General features: G+C 35.6%; 2 protein-coding genes across 2 annotated transcripts in view; one reads left to right on the plus strand and one right to left on the minus strand.

The window, feature by feature from the left end:
- LOC136217924 (DENN domain and WD repeat-containing protein SCD1) overlaps window positions 1-11,313 on the plus strand; it is a 28,785-nt gene extending 17,472 nt beyond the window's left edge. The window contains exons 11-31 of the mRNA XM_066004629.1: window positions 49-241; window positions 366-492; window positions 613-664; window positions 731-775; window positions 2,412-2,487; window positions 2,615-2,688; window positions 2,778-2,828; window positions 3,065-3,222; window positions 3,426-3,473; window positions 3,799-3,856; window positions 3,957-4,040; window positions 4,932-5,175; window positions 5,274-5,473; window positions 6,361-6,425; window positions 6,562-6,685; window positions 7,025-7,206; window positions 7,305-7,376; window positions 7,469-7,629; window positions 7,979-8,020; window positions 10,546-10,754; window positions 10,972-11,313. Coding sequence (XP_065860701.1) covers window positions 49-241; window positions 366-492; window positions 613-664; window positions 731-775; window positions 2,412-2,487; window positions 2,615-2,688; window positions 2,778-2,828; window positions 3,065-3,222; window positions 3,426-3,473; window positions 3,799-3,856; window positions 3,957-4,040; window positions 4,932-5,175; window positions 5,274-5,473; window positions 6,361-6,425; window positions 6,562-6,685; window positions 7,025-7,206; window positions 7,305-7,376; window positions 7,469-7,629; window positions 7,979-8,020; window positions 10,546-10,754; window positions 10,972-11,067 — 2,361 coding nt within the window. The 3' untranslated portion in view covers window positions 11,068-11,313. The remainder of the gene's footprint in view (window positions 1-48; window positions 242-365; window positions 493-612; window positions 665-730; window positions 776-2,411; window positions 2,488-2,614; window positions 2,689-2,777; window positions 2,829-3,064; window positions 3,223-3,425; window positions 3,474-3,798; window positions 3,857-3,956; window positions 4,041-4,931; window positions 5,176-5,273; window positions 5,474-6,360; window positions 6,426-6,561; window positions 6,686-7,024; window positions 7,207-7,304; window positions 7,377-7,468; window positions 7,630-7,978; window positions 8,021-10,545; window positions 10,755-10,971) is intronic.
- A 573-nt stretch (window positions 11,314-11,886) lies between these two features.
- Window positions 11,887-15,881, minus strand: LOC136217925 (wall-associated receptor kinase-like 8). The gene is made up of 3 exons (XM_066004630.1): window positions 14,776-15,881; window positions 13,528-13,704; window positions 11,887-13,295 (listed from the first exon to the last, which is right to left on the minus strand). The coding sequence occupies exons 1-3, from the start codon at window positions 15,629-15,631 to the stop codon at window positions 12,070-12,072; spliced, it is 2,259 nt and encodes a 752-aa protein (XP_065860702.1). The 5' UTR covers window positions 15,632-15,881; the 3' UTR covers window positions 11,887-12,069.
- Window positions 15,882-17,357: the final 1,476 nt, after the last annotated feature.

Raw genomic sequence — 17,357 nt, forward strand, 5'->3', positions numbered from 1 at the left:
TATATTATGTTTCTGTTGCTTTTCAAACACTTATTTTTTCATTTGCAGATAACAGAGTTTTTAGACTCTCATGGTTTCATGGATTATATAGAGCGAGGTGTGGGCTCCGATCAAAACAGTATTAATCTTCTTGACAAGTTACAAGATGCAATTGGAAGGGGTCAAAATTCTAATTCAATTCTTCCCTCGTTCATAGAGCCTGAGATTATAACTATATCAGATCAAGATGTAGAAACTTCAGGTAAATTTTGGTGTTGATATTTGAATTTGCTCATTATGTTTGTCAATGCGTGCAGTGGACAAGTATATTTCTTTTATTTTTCTTAATTGTGCGATTTATGTTCATATTGTATTTGGCTCTTCAGGATCAGGTGCCAAATATACTTACGATAGGTTTCCTGCAAACATTAGATCAGAAGAACAAGAGGAGAAGAGGAAGCAGATTCTTGCAGCTGCAAGTGGAGCATTTGAATACATAAAGCATGCTCCTAGGTATATCTGTATTTTTTAAATGTTTTGTTGTTCATGTCCGACAGGATTATTATTATTTTATTTATGATACTCATGAATTGGTATTAGTGTTAGCCCTAATTTGTCTTATTTCCTTACCAGCTCACCATCTGTGCAAGTGGGCAAGGACTCACTTAGTCCAATGGAGAGAGCTGTAAGTTTCTTTGTACTTTGATCACGATGTCTAAGTTTTTTGAAAAGTGACAATCCATTTATACAGGCAGAAAGGGAGCGTATGGTTTTGGACATTAAAGTTAAACTGCAGGTATAATTCCATCCAGTCATTAATTCTGTGAAAATCAGTGAGTTATCTGGTTATATCTAGGATTTGCGTTATCTAATGTAAAGTAGGGTATTAATTTTTTTTATGCAATTGTTGGTGTTTGGAGTCCAGTCCAATTGGTCAACAGAAAACTGATTTGATCAAAATAGAAAATTAATGGCCTTGTCACTTTGTAAAAGTTATTGTTTATTATCCAATTCAATCTTCTATGTCTACTTTCAATTTATTTTCTATTGGAAAATCCTAAAGATGCATCATCTGTTCTAGAGCCGTGCCTACTGCTGATAATAACTAGCCTGAATTATTATTTTTGTTTTGGTATATTTTTCTCTTACGTCAATGTAAATTGAAAATTATTAAGTTCCCAAGAAAAAAGCTTTCTTTGTTTAAACTGATGTTTTCCAACATGCCCAGAATACCAGCAAATATTTTCTTTTTTTAGGTTTCTTAATATTGTAATCAATCTGCGGCGAATATTTACCACAAGAAGCCTATTTTTTCGGCAAATCAAATTGGTTTTTTCATTGTTTGGTAAATTTGCTTAAGAGTCTTATGCACGGTTTATTGACACATTTTCTACATCTTTGTCAATGGGGTCAGCTTAATCAACTTTTTACCATACTCGTGGTGAGCAAGCAACTAGTATAATAATGTATCATGTATGCATGTAATGCAAAAATTAAAATGTTCTCCCTCTCCCCATTTTACCTTTTTGTTTAATCCACATTTGGTTGAGCTTTTGCAGCAGATAATATATTTTGGTGTGGAAGGATGGGAAGACTTAAAAATACTAAGATCAATTACACTTGTAGAGTTATCAAAGTGCAGTTAGCATTTGTTCTTAACTTTTCATTTATTATGGGGATAAGGTGCAAAAATACCCCTAACGTTTACAACGAGGAGCAATTTTGCCCCTAACATCTAAAATGGTGCAATTTTACCCCTAACGTTGGAAGCAAAGATTAATTTTACCCCTAATGTTTGCAAGTTGGATCAATTTCAGACATTATTATAAAACACATATATTTTGTTCCTTATTCTGCACCAATTACATATCTGTTGGTTCTGAAAAAAAGATTTCATATTTTTTGGAGATTAATATCTATAGATTCGGCGAAATAGATGAATATTTTTTGTCTAACTCGTACAAAAGATAGTATATTATTTTAATTTTTTCCAAAAAAAAAAAAATTCATATGTTTATTATCTGTTACTAATGAGTGATAAAATGACCCAATTCGTGAACGTTAGGGGTAAAATTGCTCTTGACTGCCAACGTTGGGGTAAAATTGCACCATTTTAAATGTTAAGGGTAAAATTGCTCCTGGCTGTAAACGTTAGGGGCATTTTTGCACCTTAGCCCTTTATTATGCAGTAAGACATGTATCCTGTATGCATGTACTGCAAAAAGTAAAATGTTCACATGTTAAGAGCCAATAGAAACTTGTAGAATCTTACGGATTAATTTTTTTATTCCAAATTATGTGCTAAGCCTACTCAAATAATAAGTTGTTATTTGGTAAAAATAATATTGATACGATGGTGAAACTTTTAAGTGTTTCTCATTTTTGTTTTCATAGATTTCTGGTTTCAGTTATTCTTTTTTCTATTTATACAGGGTTTGTGGCTCCGTCTTTTGAAGCTGGGACCTACTGATGATCCACTTTCTTCATTTGAATATGGCACAATCCTTGGTATGTTTGTACAATAGGCCAAAATTTTGACATTTCTGATAAATTACTGTTATGTTTTCAGTGCATATTCAGTATACTTTGTTCAGATCGTATGCAGGTTAACATGTGTTTGTTATTGATGCTGCAGCACTGATTGAGTCTGATGCAGAGGGGATTGGTGGCAGTGGTTTTGTTGAATGCATAAGGGAACATATACACTCGGTATGTTGGAGTGAAATAAATGTGCTGATTTATTTCTTATTGACAGCGTTCAGGTTTGAGTAAACTTTTGGCTGGATTTCTGCTTGCAGGGATGGCAGTGTCAGTTGACTGATGAGCAGTTCATTGCAGTGAAAGAATTGGTATGTAGATACTGTGACTAGTATTTCATTTGGTCTGAATTCTGAAAGACAAATATGCAAAATTGCCCTGTCAATAATAATAATTTTGTAGGGAATTTAGCAATTCAAATTTGATTTGTCAAATGTTTTTCTTTCCAGTTAATAGCGGCTTTGATTTCTTTCTTGCTTCCCTCCCTATTTGACCTTTCATGTCCAGGTAACGTTTTCACCAAAATTTTGTTTATTTTGTATTTCAGCTCAAAACAGCAATTAGTCGCGCGACATCCCGGAATGATGTGCCAACAATTAGAGATGCCCTTGAGGTATCTGCAGAAATGTACAAAAAGGATTCTAATAGTGTTTCTGATTATGTCCAGCGCCATCTAATTTCGATGTCCATATGGGAGGAGCTGCGGTATGGGTTCTCAGTCAATGTCTGCTGGATTTCATTTATCATTACAATCACTCTTTTCATTCTCTATCAACTGTGTTGTTTTTGCTTTACAACTAAGGCTTACTTTCAAAATTGTGTATTCCCAACTATGCTCATTCAGATTTCTCGGATTTACTAAGCTGTTGATTTTGATCTTTTCTCTTATTTTGCTCTTGGAGCTGCAGGTTCTGGGAAGGCTACTTTGATCATCTAATGGAGAGTTCTTCAAACAAGTAAGAAAGTGCATTCATAGATAATGGAACGCACTAGATTCTCAGTATTTATTTACTAATGGTTTTATTCATTTAGGCAATGCTCATTTCTTTTCCCTTTTTACCTTCAGAATGTATCCTATCTAACTATACATGGTATTCAGGAAATTAAAGAAAAAAGCAATGACAGAGACTTAAAAATAGAAACGAAGTAATAAATAAAATTTCCATCCTAAATTTTATCCTTGTCTGTGTTAGAAAATTACTTGTAAGTTATACATCGAAAAATGGTATTCCTATCTGTAAAGAGTAAAACTCAGCTTTGTTCAATATGTTTCTGTGCCAGGTCGGCCAATTATGCAGCTTTAGTCACAACACAGCTAATCCTGGTGGCATCCCACATGGTAGTGTTTTTTTTTTTTTTTTGTTTTTTTAGCTTTCAGCTTTATTTCTCTGGCAAACATGAGTTCTCTAAACTTCTGTTATGCTATGCTATCTTATAAGGCTGGATTAGGACTTCCTGATATTGATGCTTGGTACATGATTGAAACTATTGCACAGAGGAACAACATTGGCTACAAACAGCTGGTAAGCTATCCCTGTTTTCATTTAGTGCTTAATTAAGGCTAAGTTTAACTTTTATGCTTTATTTTATGTAATATCATAGTATTCTACCAACAATTAATAACTATTTAAGTGGAACACAAGGTCCAAAACCTTGGAAGTAATTACCAATGCTCCTTGAATTCAATGTATTACGCAGTAATGAGAAAATTATTTGAAAATCTGAAACATTTTCTGAAGATTTGATAGAGAACTGGATGACCCAGTGATTATATTCTTTTTCTTGAACATATAGCTTAGTTGAAGTGAGACCTGTTTACAACTTAGATCCTCGATTTAGAAGTAGGGAGCAGGAGGCTTTTTGGGATGGTGCTCTAGATATTAGTTACATTAGCAAGCCTTGAGTTCATTAGTGCAACAGTAATTGTTTCATACTTTTCTGTTTCTAGACTGTCTCTGCTTATGTCAAGTGTAATAGAATTGTTTGACTATTATGAATATGCTTTACACTCAAATGAACTCATGTTAAATTACAGATTCACCCATGCTTATCATGACATATGGCAATTGCATCTCAATCCTTGTTCTTATATTAAATGTTGCTTCCTATGTCCATGATTCAATTATAACCTGTCCTTTGTGGGAGTTGTTTGATCCTCAAGCTTGCAGAATATTACAAGAAATAAATGTAATCACAGTATTAATTGCAGGAAATTCTTAAAAACATCTTTGGCTCCGCAACTTCCATTTTCTGTCTTAAGTCATTTTTTCATCAATTAATGTTTGTCATTGGTTTTGGGGTTTGAAAGATTGGATTCATGAGTAAAGATATGACAAAGTATTTTGCTTCCTTCATGTTGATGTAGATTGTAGTCTAATGCAACCAATATTTTTTTTTTTTTTTTTACTTTTCAGATAAAACTTAGAGGGTTTTTGTCGCACATCCAGCAACTTCGTAATGGATACTGGGGAATCTCATCTGTTAAGGCCCAATTGATTTCATCTCATGCATTGTCTTCCCCACGTTCAAAAGATGTGATAGATGAGGATCAGCAACCTGCTGAGGCCTCTGTTGTTGGTAGAAGCTGGGTTCATAGTATGTTTAGCAGAGATCCATCAAGAGCAAGCTCCCGTAAATGGACTTCTGATGGCATTCCAGGTCCTTTTTTTAATCATGATGGATAATTGTTGTAATCTATGAGACTTTTGCTTATCTGCTGTCACATCTTCTTTGTTATTTCCTTCCTTTCTAACCAGTCAGCAACGGGAATGGAACTCCTCAGAAAAAAGATTTCCCAGCTGCTGGGCAAAAGAAAATTCAGACCAATGTTCGCGTACTTAGAGGCCACAGTGGTGCTATTACTGCTTTGCATTGTGTAACAAGAAGAGAGGTGTGGGATTTGGTGGGTGATCGTGAAGATGCAGGATTCTTTATTAGTGGAAGCACAGATTGCGTGGTAAATTAGCATACTTGAATGATTTTGTTTTCATTATTATTCGTTCAGACAAGTATCATGGAAAGCTTAAACGGTCAATTTTCATGTCGTCACAAGTCACAAATCATGCTTAATATTTGTAGACACCATTTGGTTGGTAATCATTTGAGACTCAAATTATTTCAAAAAAAAAAAAAAATTGAGACTGAAATCTGCAAATATATGCTGGATCTCAGATTTTATTATTGTGAACTGAAGAAAAAATATGAAATTTCCTAACTTCTTCTCACCTGGAAATCCCTTGGGATTATATTCAAGGTTGCACAGGCATCACAATGAGGGTAGAATTACATCACAAAATCGAACGAATCAGAACTTCTGGAATTGTATTTAATGGAAAGATTAGTAAAGCATTAGAATGCTAGTTATATACTACAATTAAGCTGAGGTATTTGAATTCCTATTTCATACGGGACTTCTAACTCCAAGTGCAAAAGTAAAACCAACCTCTCAAGATTCTGAATTGAGAACCATAAGGTGCATTGATGGATACTCACGTTAAAAGCCAACAGAAAGGCTCAGCCATTCCAGCAATGCTGGGATTACAAATTTACTTCTTGTGGCTTAAAGTGTAACATACTAGACCACTGAGGAATTTCCTCGGGTAAATATTTATATGTATAAGACTAATGTACTTCATGATGTCCCATGTAATCCGACATGAAACCTAATTATAAATTAACTTCTCAAGTTCTTACTTGATTTTCTTCAGCATTCTTTCCTTTTTCCCCAAAGGAATCTCAGTTTTAAACATGAATGTTAAAGTCTTGGTGGCATTATTCTATTATATAATCCACTGCTAGTTGTAAATAGGTGATGCTAATATTTGTTTTGAACAAATTATGCAGGTTAAGATCTGGGATCCTAGTATGCGTGGAAGTGAACTTCGCGCCACTTTGAAAGGGCATACAGGGTATCTTAACCATTTTATTATAGCATAATATGAGATTCTGGTTGTGCTAAGAACAGCAATTCTCAATGTTTGATGCCCTTCTCTCTGTTACCTTAAATCTTTGTTGCTTTTCTTCTATTTTTTGACATCTTTGCAGAACTGTCCGTGCTATAAGTTCTGATCGAGGAAAGGTGGTATCAGGTTCTGATGATCATTCAGTTATTGTATGGGATAAGCAAACAACTCAGCCTCTAGAAGAGCTGAAGGGTCATGATGCACCGGTTGGTGCTCTTATCTTTGCTGGGTTTTTATGAGTATGCTATTAGATAAGATCTGTTGCAGAGTTACTGTATTGTAAAGATAATAGTTTATACAAGAATGTTTTCTCAGTTTACTTTTTGAGTTTCTTCTCTTGCCAATGGTTGTAGTAATTTTTTTGTATATATTTGTCTTAGCTACATTTCTTCTGTAATATTAATGCTTAAACAATTGTTGTCAAGAGTCCTGTTTTTATAGTTTGGGCTTTTGCTCAAGGCAAGTATGATAAAGTGGAATGGGCAATAAAATAATTTGTGCTTGGATTTGAAAGTAGAGTTAATTTTTTATATTTGTCTTTTTAGGTCAGCTGTGTCCGTATGTTGTCGGGCGAACGTGTTCTTACTTCCGCCCATGATGGAACCTTGAAGATGTGGGATGTTCGGACTGATACATGCGTAGCAACAGTTGGCCGTTGTTCAAGCGCAGTCCTATGCATGGAGTACGATGATTCCACTGGAATCCTGGCTGCTGCTGGTAGAGATGCGTATGTATTTTGAAAATTTTATCTACACCTCAGATTTCAAAAGTCCATATACTAATTGATTAGCTAAAAGTCAACATTGTGAATGTTTACGTTACCAGGGTAGCTAACATTTGGGATATCCGTGCTGGTAAGCAAATGCACAAGTTGTTGGGGCATACAAAATGGATACGGTAAGCTGAAGCAACATCATATTTTTCTTCTTTGCTCAACCAGTATGATCACCGCTGTAAACTGTTGTGCCATATACATGTCTGTCATGTAGGTCGATTAGAATGGTTGGAGACAGTCTCCTTACTGGTAGTGATGATTGGACAGCAAGAGTGTGGTCTGTTTCACGAGGAACTTGTGATGCTGTTCTAGCTTGCCATGCTGGTCCAATTTTGTGTGTTGAATGCTCAACATCAGATAGAGGAATAATTACAGGTCAGCTGTGCATCTTTTTATTGATCTGATAACCATAAATTTTCAGCTCACTCTCTTGAATTTAAGGACTCTTCTCAAATATTGTCTTAGCCTTGTATTGCCTTGACCCTGTATGTTTGGGAATGTTGAAGTCTTGTGAAGGAATCGTTGAGCGAGAAACTCCCTTACAAATAAGGAGGCTTGTGACTGGACAGCTTGCCTCCTTGAGTTTCACAACGATTAAAAAAAAGAAAAGAAAACAAGATAGTAAAATAGAAAAATGAAAGTATCAATAGATTGAGATGTGTGCTGAGCTAAGAGGAACTTGTTAATAGTTTGAGATCCGTGCTAAACTATGTCTACTTTTCAGGGTCAACTGATGGCTTAATCCGATTTTGGGAGAATGAGGAAGGTAAGACTAGCAATATTTTCATGATACTTTTTGCTGCTTTTTTTGTTTTCCTAAACAAATAATTTTTATTTGTTAGTTGTTGCATTTTGTCTAGTTAGGCAATTTAATGAAAATAGATTCAGTAGCCCGTGTTTTCACAAAGGCATATTGAATTTATCTGGAGGACTAATGTGCTTTCTTCAAATAAAAAGTATCAATTAGGAAAATAAGACCTCATAATTGAATTTCGTCCCTGCTTAAGTTGTTCTGTCAGGAATGGATTCCTAACTTTCAAGTATGACATCCTTATGGCCCTCAATTGTCAGATTGGTTTTACCAGCTCTTATTTTCTAGTTAGTTTAAGTAAATGATTGTTTGGAGACCCAACGACCCAAAAAACCAGGCCTTCATGCACGTTAATTTTATCATAAGCTTGTTATATCCATAGCATTTTCGTCCAATTTATTGTTTGAGAATCCAAATATTCATGTAAATCTTAAAGATCTACCTGAATGAGCAGAAGAATATGGTTTCTATTTCTTTCCAATATGATGTTGCAAAATATCTTCTCTTACATTTTTTCTCTCCCTAAAACATAGTTATTAAAGGCGCATGGCGCTCTAAGGTGTTAGGGGTCCTGGAGCCTTGGCGCACGGCGATGGCCCACGCCATAGCAAGACAAGGCGCACTTACAAAAACAGAAATTATAAAACTATAAAACTAACATAAAAATGCAATGAATACTAAATCATGACAATATTCTTAAGCATAAATAAATTTTAAAATGCAAAATAAACCCCCATGTTAGAAAGCTAAAGTTGAATACTAAATCCTAAGTTCTAGTCCTGGTCAAAACTCTCCAGATTCATCACTCCTGTTGAATTCGAATTCCCCTTGGCTGCTTTGTTTCTATTTGAATTTGTTTCTTGTGTTTTGTTTTACTAAACTTCTTCCTCTTATACTAAGACTTTGTTGCTTCCTCTTCTAGCTGTCTCTTCCTCTTCTAATTAATTCAAAAGTATAATCTCTCTCTTCCTTTTTAATATTTGTATTTTTTTTCTCATTTGGGACCCTTCAGAACACTTGTTCCAGATATGGAACTTTCAGAAAAACCATAAAAAAAAAACCCCAACTGCCCCTTGGCGCAAAATGGTGCACCAGGCGCGCGCCATGGCGGTTGCGCCACGCCATGGGGGGTGTCATGACGCTAAGGCCTGCCTTTAATAACTATGCCCTAAAAAGATTTCACTTTTTTGTGTATCAATTATTGAAAAAAACAATTAAAACTAATACAACAACAACAACAAAGTCTTAGTCCCGAAATGATTCGGGGTCGGCTAACATGAACCATCATATAAAACCGTGAAATCAAGTCGTGTCAGCGACACAAATTCGTTCCCTCCACTCCGTCCTATCCACTACCATATTTTCCTCAATTCCCAGTAAACTCATATCACTCTCGATCACCCTCCTCCAAGTTTGCTTAGGTCTTCCCCTACCCCTCACCACTACATCCCTTTGCCACTCTTCGGTTCTCCTAACCGGCGCATCAAGCGCTCTACGTCTCACATGGCCAAACCACCTTAGTCGGTTTTCTCTCATTTTATTCTCAATAGATGTGACCCCTACTTTTGTTCTAATTATTTCATTACTCACCCGATCCTTTCTCGTATGACCACACATCCATCTCAACATACTCATCTCCGCCACCATCCAGTGTTTCACTGCCCAACACTCTGTACCATATAACAATGCTGGTCTAATTGCCGTCCGGTAGAATTTTCCCTTCAATCTATTAGGCATGCCGGGGTCACAAAGGAAACCCGTAGCACTCTTCCACACAATTAAAACTAATACATTATGAAAAAAAAATGAATGAAAAAAATTTATGCTTATAAACTAACATTGCAGATGGGGACCAATTAAGGTTGGCTTGTGTTTTAATGGCCTCAAGTTGCTTAAGCTAGAGATCTCGAGTTCTGTACGTAGAAAAACTTAATTAGGAGAGGATCCACCTAAAGGGTGTTTGATAACCCCTTGAACCGATCAATCGGATAAATTATACATGTAAAAACTTATTGCAAACGGGGCAAAAGATACTTTTACAAAAATAGATGGCTCAGTTTTATGCATGCATCCTCATGTTCTCTCCCGAAATTGACTAAAATTATTGAAAGATATGAATTGAAAAACATGAAATTTATTTTTCTTTCATTTAGTCACCCAAGATCTTTTTAACATGCTCGGGAGGCAGTTAAGGTGCATCAGTTTGGTACTGGAAGGTACTTTCGGTGTGTGATGATTGCTAGTTACAAAACTTGAAGGCCTGTTAGCATCTTCTGTCTTATTTCAAACTTCTTCAACATTTTCTTTTCTAGATTTTGCATTGCACCTAATCATATTAGATCAGCTTGATTTCACTTTGCTTGGATAATGCTGCATCATGTGTAAATGGGTGATTTATTGTATTTCATTGTCTCCAATCAAAGATCTCCATTTCCCGTATGAAATGCGTTGTTAATGGAACTTATTATGCCTTATAATAGGAGGTATAAGATGTGTGAAGAATGTAACTATCCATAGTGCTGCTATATTATCCATCAATGCTGGCGAAAACTGGTTGGGAATCGGAGCAGCTGACAATTCCATGTCTCTGTTTCAACGACCTCAAGAGAGACTTGGCAGCGTGCCTAGTACTGGTTCAAAAATGTCCGGGTGGCAACTTTACAGAACGCCACAAAAGACAGTTGCTATGGTATAAATCTCCAATGCTCTGCCATGTTGACTATATTATACCTACATATATTTTCTTATAAATCTTTGAATATCAAATGGAATTTTTTTTCAACTGTTCAAAATCTTTTCTCATCAAATTCGGAGTTTGCTAGACTTAAGGAAGTATCTGAATCGGAAACTTCAATTATGAAATATTATGCTTCAGTGGTTTGATTTTTCTATTTGTCGGGATGCAGGTGAGATGCGTCTCGTCGGACCTTGAGAGGAAAAGGATATGCAGTGGCGGTCGCAACGGAGTTCTTAGGCTGTGGGAAGCAACCATCAATATTTAAATTTGAAGTATACACTGCTTCTTCTTTTTTCTTATGTATGTTGGTTTTATTTTTATTTTTTTTGTACGAATTTCAGCCTGGGAATGCATATATTCTACCTGCAAAATTTTGTTGATTTTTATGAAGAAATTGATATTAGTTTTATCACGAGATGAAAAGTTTTGATGTGAGTTTTCAGATGTGCTCAATGGCTTGGCCTGATAAAATTATCCATACATTACAGGCAAAATGCTTTCATGATCTGAACTTTCACTCTTTCATGAATAAGGTATCTGACAAAGTTATTTTTATCACTTTGAGCACTTAAAATCATTGATTTTTCAATAATAACTTTCTTTTCTTTTCTTCTAATTCAGTGCTTATACATTTAAAAATAGTAAAATTGAACTTTGTGACATGTAAATTTGTTTATTTATTTTTAATTAAATTCATATTTGCATAATACATTGATTTTCACATTTAAAAAACAGTGACCATATAGCATTTTGGTTGTAAAATTTACATATATACACATCTAGGTGCCTAATAATATGTATATTTTTCTTGACAAGAAGATTATTTTTTATGTGTTTCAATCTTAAGTTATAAACAATCAATTATTCTCTTAAAATTATGGCTCTGCTTTGCGATGCAAATATAAGGATAAGGAAAACAATAAAGGTATAGAATCTTTAACATATTTGATAAAATTGTATGTATTTTCGAGTTTATAAATATTCAATTTGACAAAAAAATAACATTATAGTTTTAATTAGAATAAAAAAGAAATTTAAATACTCAGCTATTGACCCTAATTACATAAACAATGATATGAGGAAATACAATTAACATATGTGCATAGATATCTTCATTAATGCAGTTTCAAATAAATTCTATTAATGATCCTGATCCATGCAAATAAAATGTCACAAATGTTTCGTTTTCTTCACACTAGCTATTTTCCAATAAAATTGATAATTTTTCTTTAGTCTTCATTACATCCGATCCTCTATGAACATCTCCTCAATTAGAAAGTAGAGGATGTCCATCCGATGGCAGAGTCATTACAGTACTACTATTCGAATACGACATTATTGAACCTGAATCAACATCCCATGAAACAGGATAATCACCTATGCAATAATCCATTTCTTTATAATCATCATCAATGCCAGAAAATGTTCCGGCTGATCCTCTGATCCTTTCCAACTCCATTACAACGGTTTTCATTGTTGGTCTGTTTTTTCTATTCAAGTTCAAGCAACTCCTTGCTAGCTTAGCAACTGCTTTTATCTCTTCTTTTCCACCTTCCTTTTGAACTCTACTATCAACAATTTCAAACAAACGGTTTTGTTCCATTGATACCAAGAAATATGTTGCTAAACTTCTCTCCTCTACTGATCGAGCCGAAGATATAGGTTTTTGCCCTGTTAAAAGCTCCACAAGAACCACTCCGAAGCTGTAAACATCGCTTTTTTCTGTAAACTGGCTTGATTGGAAATATTCCGGGTCTAAGTACCCGAAAGTACCTTGTACTCTAGTTGTCACATGTGTTTGATCAATTTCGATCGATTTTGAGGTACCGAAATCAGATACTTTTGCTCTATATTTCTCATCTAGGAGTATGTTAGTAGACTTAATGTCTCTGTGATATATAGGAAAAGAAGCTGCTGAATGCAGATAGGAAAGAGCGTTTCCGACTTCTGTAGCGATTCGAAGGCGCATCTCCCATGTTATTGGGAACTCTTCATTCGAGTTCGAGTCTTGTAAATGGCGAAAAAGAGTTCCGTTGGGGACGAACTCGTAGACTAAGAGAGGAACATCTGTCTCCAAGCAACAACCTAGTAACTTGACAACATTTCTATGGTTAACCTGAGATAGAATTACTACTTCATTGATGAACTGATCAAGTTTGGTTTCCTCTACGGTTTTCGACTTTTTAATCGCGACGATTCTTCCATCTGTTAACATTCCTTTGTAAACAGTGCCTTGTCCTCCTTGACCAAGGATTCTGTTATGGTTATAGTGATCAGTAGCTTTCTCTAACTCCTTTGAAGAGAACATTTTAGTAGTGTCGACATTAGTAGTATTACTGTCTGCAGAAGATAGTTGTTGTTGCAAGAGTAAACCACCATTTCTTTTGAAGAATTTTTGTCTGAGTTTTGCAGATTTATGCCTTTTTACTAGTTTGTACACAAACCATGATCCAATTACTAGGCAAACTAGTCCTATAATTCCACCAATAATGCCTGCAAAATACAATAAATAGATTGGATTAAAAGGATCGTTATAAAGACTGAACAAGGAGCGATCCTTCCTAAGAGATGACGATGGGGTAAGAATACATTGAATTACACATTGGTATTGAAGAGACAGTGATTGTGGCTTATTATTAAATAATGTTTCTAATATATAGGTGTTGAATTTGGACAAAACCGACAATATCTATGTGAGAAATTATGATTAAGAGAGAATAAATACCTATGATGAGCAACATTTTGAATCGAGAGACTTTGGTATAACCATAATCGGCGAGTACAAAACAATCATTACCCATAGACACATAACCTGTAGGGCATGAACACTTATAGCTTCCTGCTGTATTCTCGCATATCATTTGGCATGTATTCAACTCTGATTCCTCACATTCATTGATATCTGCACACCACACTTTTATATATATTAGAGCAATATAATTAATTAACTCCAGTTTTATATATTTGATTAATTAAGTAGAGTTTTATAGAGGCTGCATGCAAACAATTAACACTCTAATCATGAAAATGATTGAAATATACTAAGTTAGAGTTTCTTTGTAAAGTCTGAAACTAAAGTGAGGAAGATAGACATCATCTGAACATGGGAAGAAGTATCCGTCGAACTCCTGATTCCGAGACGGAAAATTATATTTACTGACGAAACAATCCGTTGCTAAACATAATAATTCCATCTGTTTGAGAAATTTAACATCACAACGGAATTAGCGACGAAATCTTCCAACGCTGGTTCTTAATCCCAAAAATTGTATTTATTACTAAATTTTTAATCATTACCCCCAATATTTGGCTCCTTCTAAACAAACCTCAAGGTGAATTTAGATCTTCCCTTTTAGGTGCAAAAATGCCCCTAACGTTTTGGGTCAGGAGCAATTTTACTCCTAACGTCTAAAATGATGCAATTTTACCCCTAACGGTAGAAGCCAAAAGCAATTTTACCCCTAACGTTAATAAATTGGATCAATTTGAGAAATAATTCATCAAACTGTCTTTTCGGTCATGAATCTTGTTATCTACACTTCATACGGGTGTCATTTTATCAGTAACAAATCACAAACATTCGTTGGGATGTGAAAAAAATAAAAAAATATACTGTCTTTTTGTACGGATTAGATAAAAAATTCAAAAAATCCTCCGAATTTATAAATATTAATCTCAAATTCTATTATTAAATTATAAAAAACATGAAATCCTTTTTTTAGAACGAATTATTATGCAATTGGTGTAGAATAATAAACAAAAATATCTGTGTTTTATAACAGTGTCTGAAATTGACAGAATTTATCAACGTCAGAGGTAAAATTGCTCTTGGCTTCCAACGTTAGGGGTAAAATTACATCATTTTAGACGTTAAGGATCGAGAAACACTACTCAAAACTTTGTCATACCAAGAATTTAAACCACTATAGAGTTAAATTAGTAGCATAATTATAGGAATGAAGCGAAGAATTACCTTGACAAGAAAGGTATGGATTCCCATTATACCCCTTACCACAAGAACATTCATAATAAATCCCAACTTTGGTTGAACAAGAAGCATTCATCCCACACAAATCACTTGAATTCCTCACAGATGATTCATTGCTGCAAACTCCATCCCCGATTCCCCAATCCAAAACCATCGGAACATATTCTGGTAACCCAGAAATATTGATCGTATTAGAACTAAACCATTCTTTATCAACCATAAACGCAACTCTGCAATCATTATTTCCTTCCCCAGAATTAATCCCTCTTAACGACGCATTGATGAACTTAAGATACGGCGGAATCGATGTCTGGCAGCAATTTATTCCGTAGCAACTCTTCTCCTCCACTGTTACATTACAGATTGACAAACAACCGCCGATCACCGTTGCTTGCCGATAAATCAAGGCCAGATTGTCACAGCCGAGAGCAGTGAACCTGTTACTACTATCGGAAAAGGAGAAAGGGCTTCCGGTTAAGGATATATCTGCAATACCTGATCGACCTTGGCAATTTGAAGAAATTACAGGGCCGTTGACACGAACAGTGGTGGTTTGGAGCGAAATTTGAAGCAATTCTAGGTTTATGGTGGTTAAAAATGGTTTGTGAGGGAGAGATGAGGAGTTACAAGTTACTGCGAATTCAGGATTGAAGTAACAGTTTTCTCCGATTCCGAATGGGTAGGGGATTGAAATGTTTCCGCACATTTCTGGACATCCTGGTTTCGCCATTGGAGGTGATGCTGCTGATACTGCGAGTGTTGGTTTATTTAGGGATTGGAGTTGGAGGAGGAAGAAGAAGAATAAGAAGAAGGTGTGAAGTAGTAATTGGATTGACACCATTATCGAAATCTGTTTCTGTGTTTGCTACACCTGGGGAAAGATGTTGGAATTCAGAAAGAAAGGTATGTATGTCAATGTCATTAAGTTTGAAGAAAAGGTCAAGGTTTAGATAATGGCAGCCAAAGTTGAAGGAAGTAGCAAGAATGTTACAAAATGCCATTTGTATGTTATTGCCAGTCAGCACAACCTGCCAAGAAGAAAAGGTTTTGTTTAACATATGTTGGAAATTTCAACGTGAAACGTTGGATTGTATTCCCACGACAGAAGTGTTTAGCTCGGACCTTGATTTTTTTTTTTTTTTAAGAGCTTAGACCATAGCTCCGGAAACTAAACCATATCAAATAAGAAGAAATGTTGGAAGTAGCATTCCGGCATCGTTACTTATTTGTAACCTTTTTGTCCTCGTTAACCTCCATCCGAACAAGCATCATCCTAACTAGGTTGACACCAGTCGTAGCCACTCAACACCCAGCCTCATAAATTTAATTTTATTAAAAAAAAAAATAACAATGAATGGAAGAATAAAGAATAATGAAAAGCAGTGGACAACATGTCCCAAACTAATGTTAGCTATAAATAACATTTATAATAGGTACTATTAAAGTCATTGAACACATGAGGAGCGCAAAGGTTAGGATAGCTTGGCCACCATTGTTCACCGAACATAGTCGCCCATGTACGAGATAGACAGTCAGCAATCGTATTTCCTTCGCGGAAGATATGCGAAATATGAACCTGATTATGTCGAAGAACATCAAGGCAGAAGAGCCAATCCTCCATGAGCTGCTAGGGAACGTCTCGCTAACGATTCCTAATAATTGTACTGTGTGTAGCGAGTCAGATTCGATCCAGAGCGGAAACCAACCCCATGTGTTAGCCTGTTGGATGACACATATGACCGCCGAGATCTCTGCAAATAATGGACAGTTCGTGTGAAGCCTCGCAACAAAGCAACCTCGTGGGAAACCACGTGAGTTGCGAAAAATTCCACTTATACCAGTAGACATGGCAGAAACCGATCCATCGGTATTGACTTTTGTCCACCCTTGTGGAGGGGGACGCCAACACATCAAGATGTGAGTTGAAGGAGGGTCGGGTCTACCTGCAATACCAAACTTAGTGAGAATCAATGTCAAACCCGACCTAAAAGAAGATCAGATAAGACGGTGAGACATTACCACTGACTTATTATATAAACCAGTAGCAGTATCTCTTAAATAAGAAGAAAAATCAAAGCAAAAACCAAATCCTGGTTTAAAGCTAAAATGACCAACATATGTCATTTCCAGCATAACTTTTTCATACGGAGTCCGATTAAGACGATTCAAAAACCCCTGGAAACGTAAGATAAAAATAAAGAACTTTCATTTAGGACTCCATGAAAGATTCGGCCTATATCTGGTCGAAAAATGCATCACAAGGTTCAGGTACGAATCTGATTTTCCAACATCACCTAAATAGACAAGTTATGACTTACTCATAACCCATATCACACTACTCCACAAATTCTCAACTTCAGCTAATTATATATATATATATATATATATGTAGACAATACATATCAAACAAAAGGACACTACCAAAAACAAGTTATACAAATGTCCTTATACTATCCACATATATGTACATGAACAAAATGGATGCAATATCCTAGGGACGACTTGCACCTCGTAGCTGTAACCGAACCTCGCCCTAGGATCGAGTACCCCTCTCGGTACCTTGCACT

This window comes from Euphorbia lathyris, chromosome 2 (assembly GCF_963576675.1).
Source record: "Euphorbia lathyris chromosome 2, ddEupLath1.1, whole genome shotgun sequence".
Taxonomy (NCBI): Eukaryota; Viridiplantae; Streptophyta; class Magnoliopsida; order Malpighiales; family Euphorbiaceae; genus Euphorbia; species Euphorbia lathyris.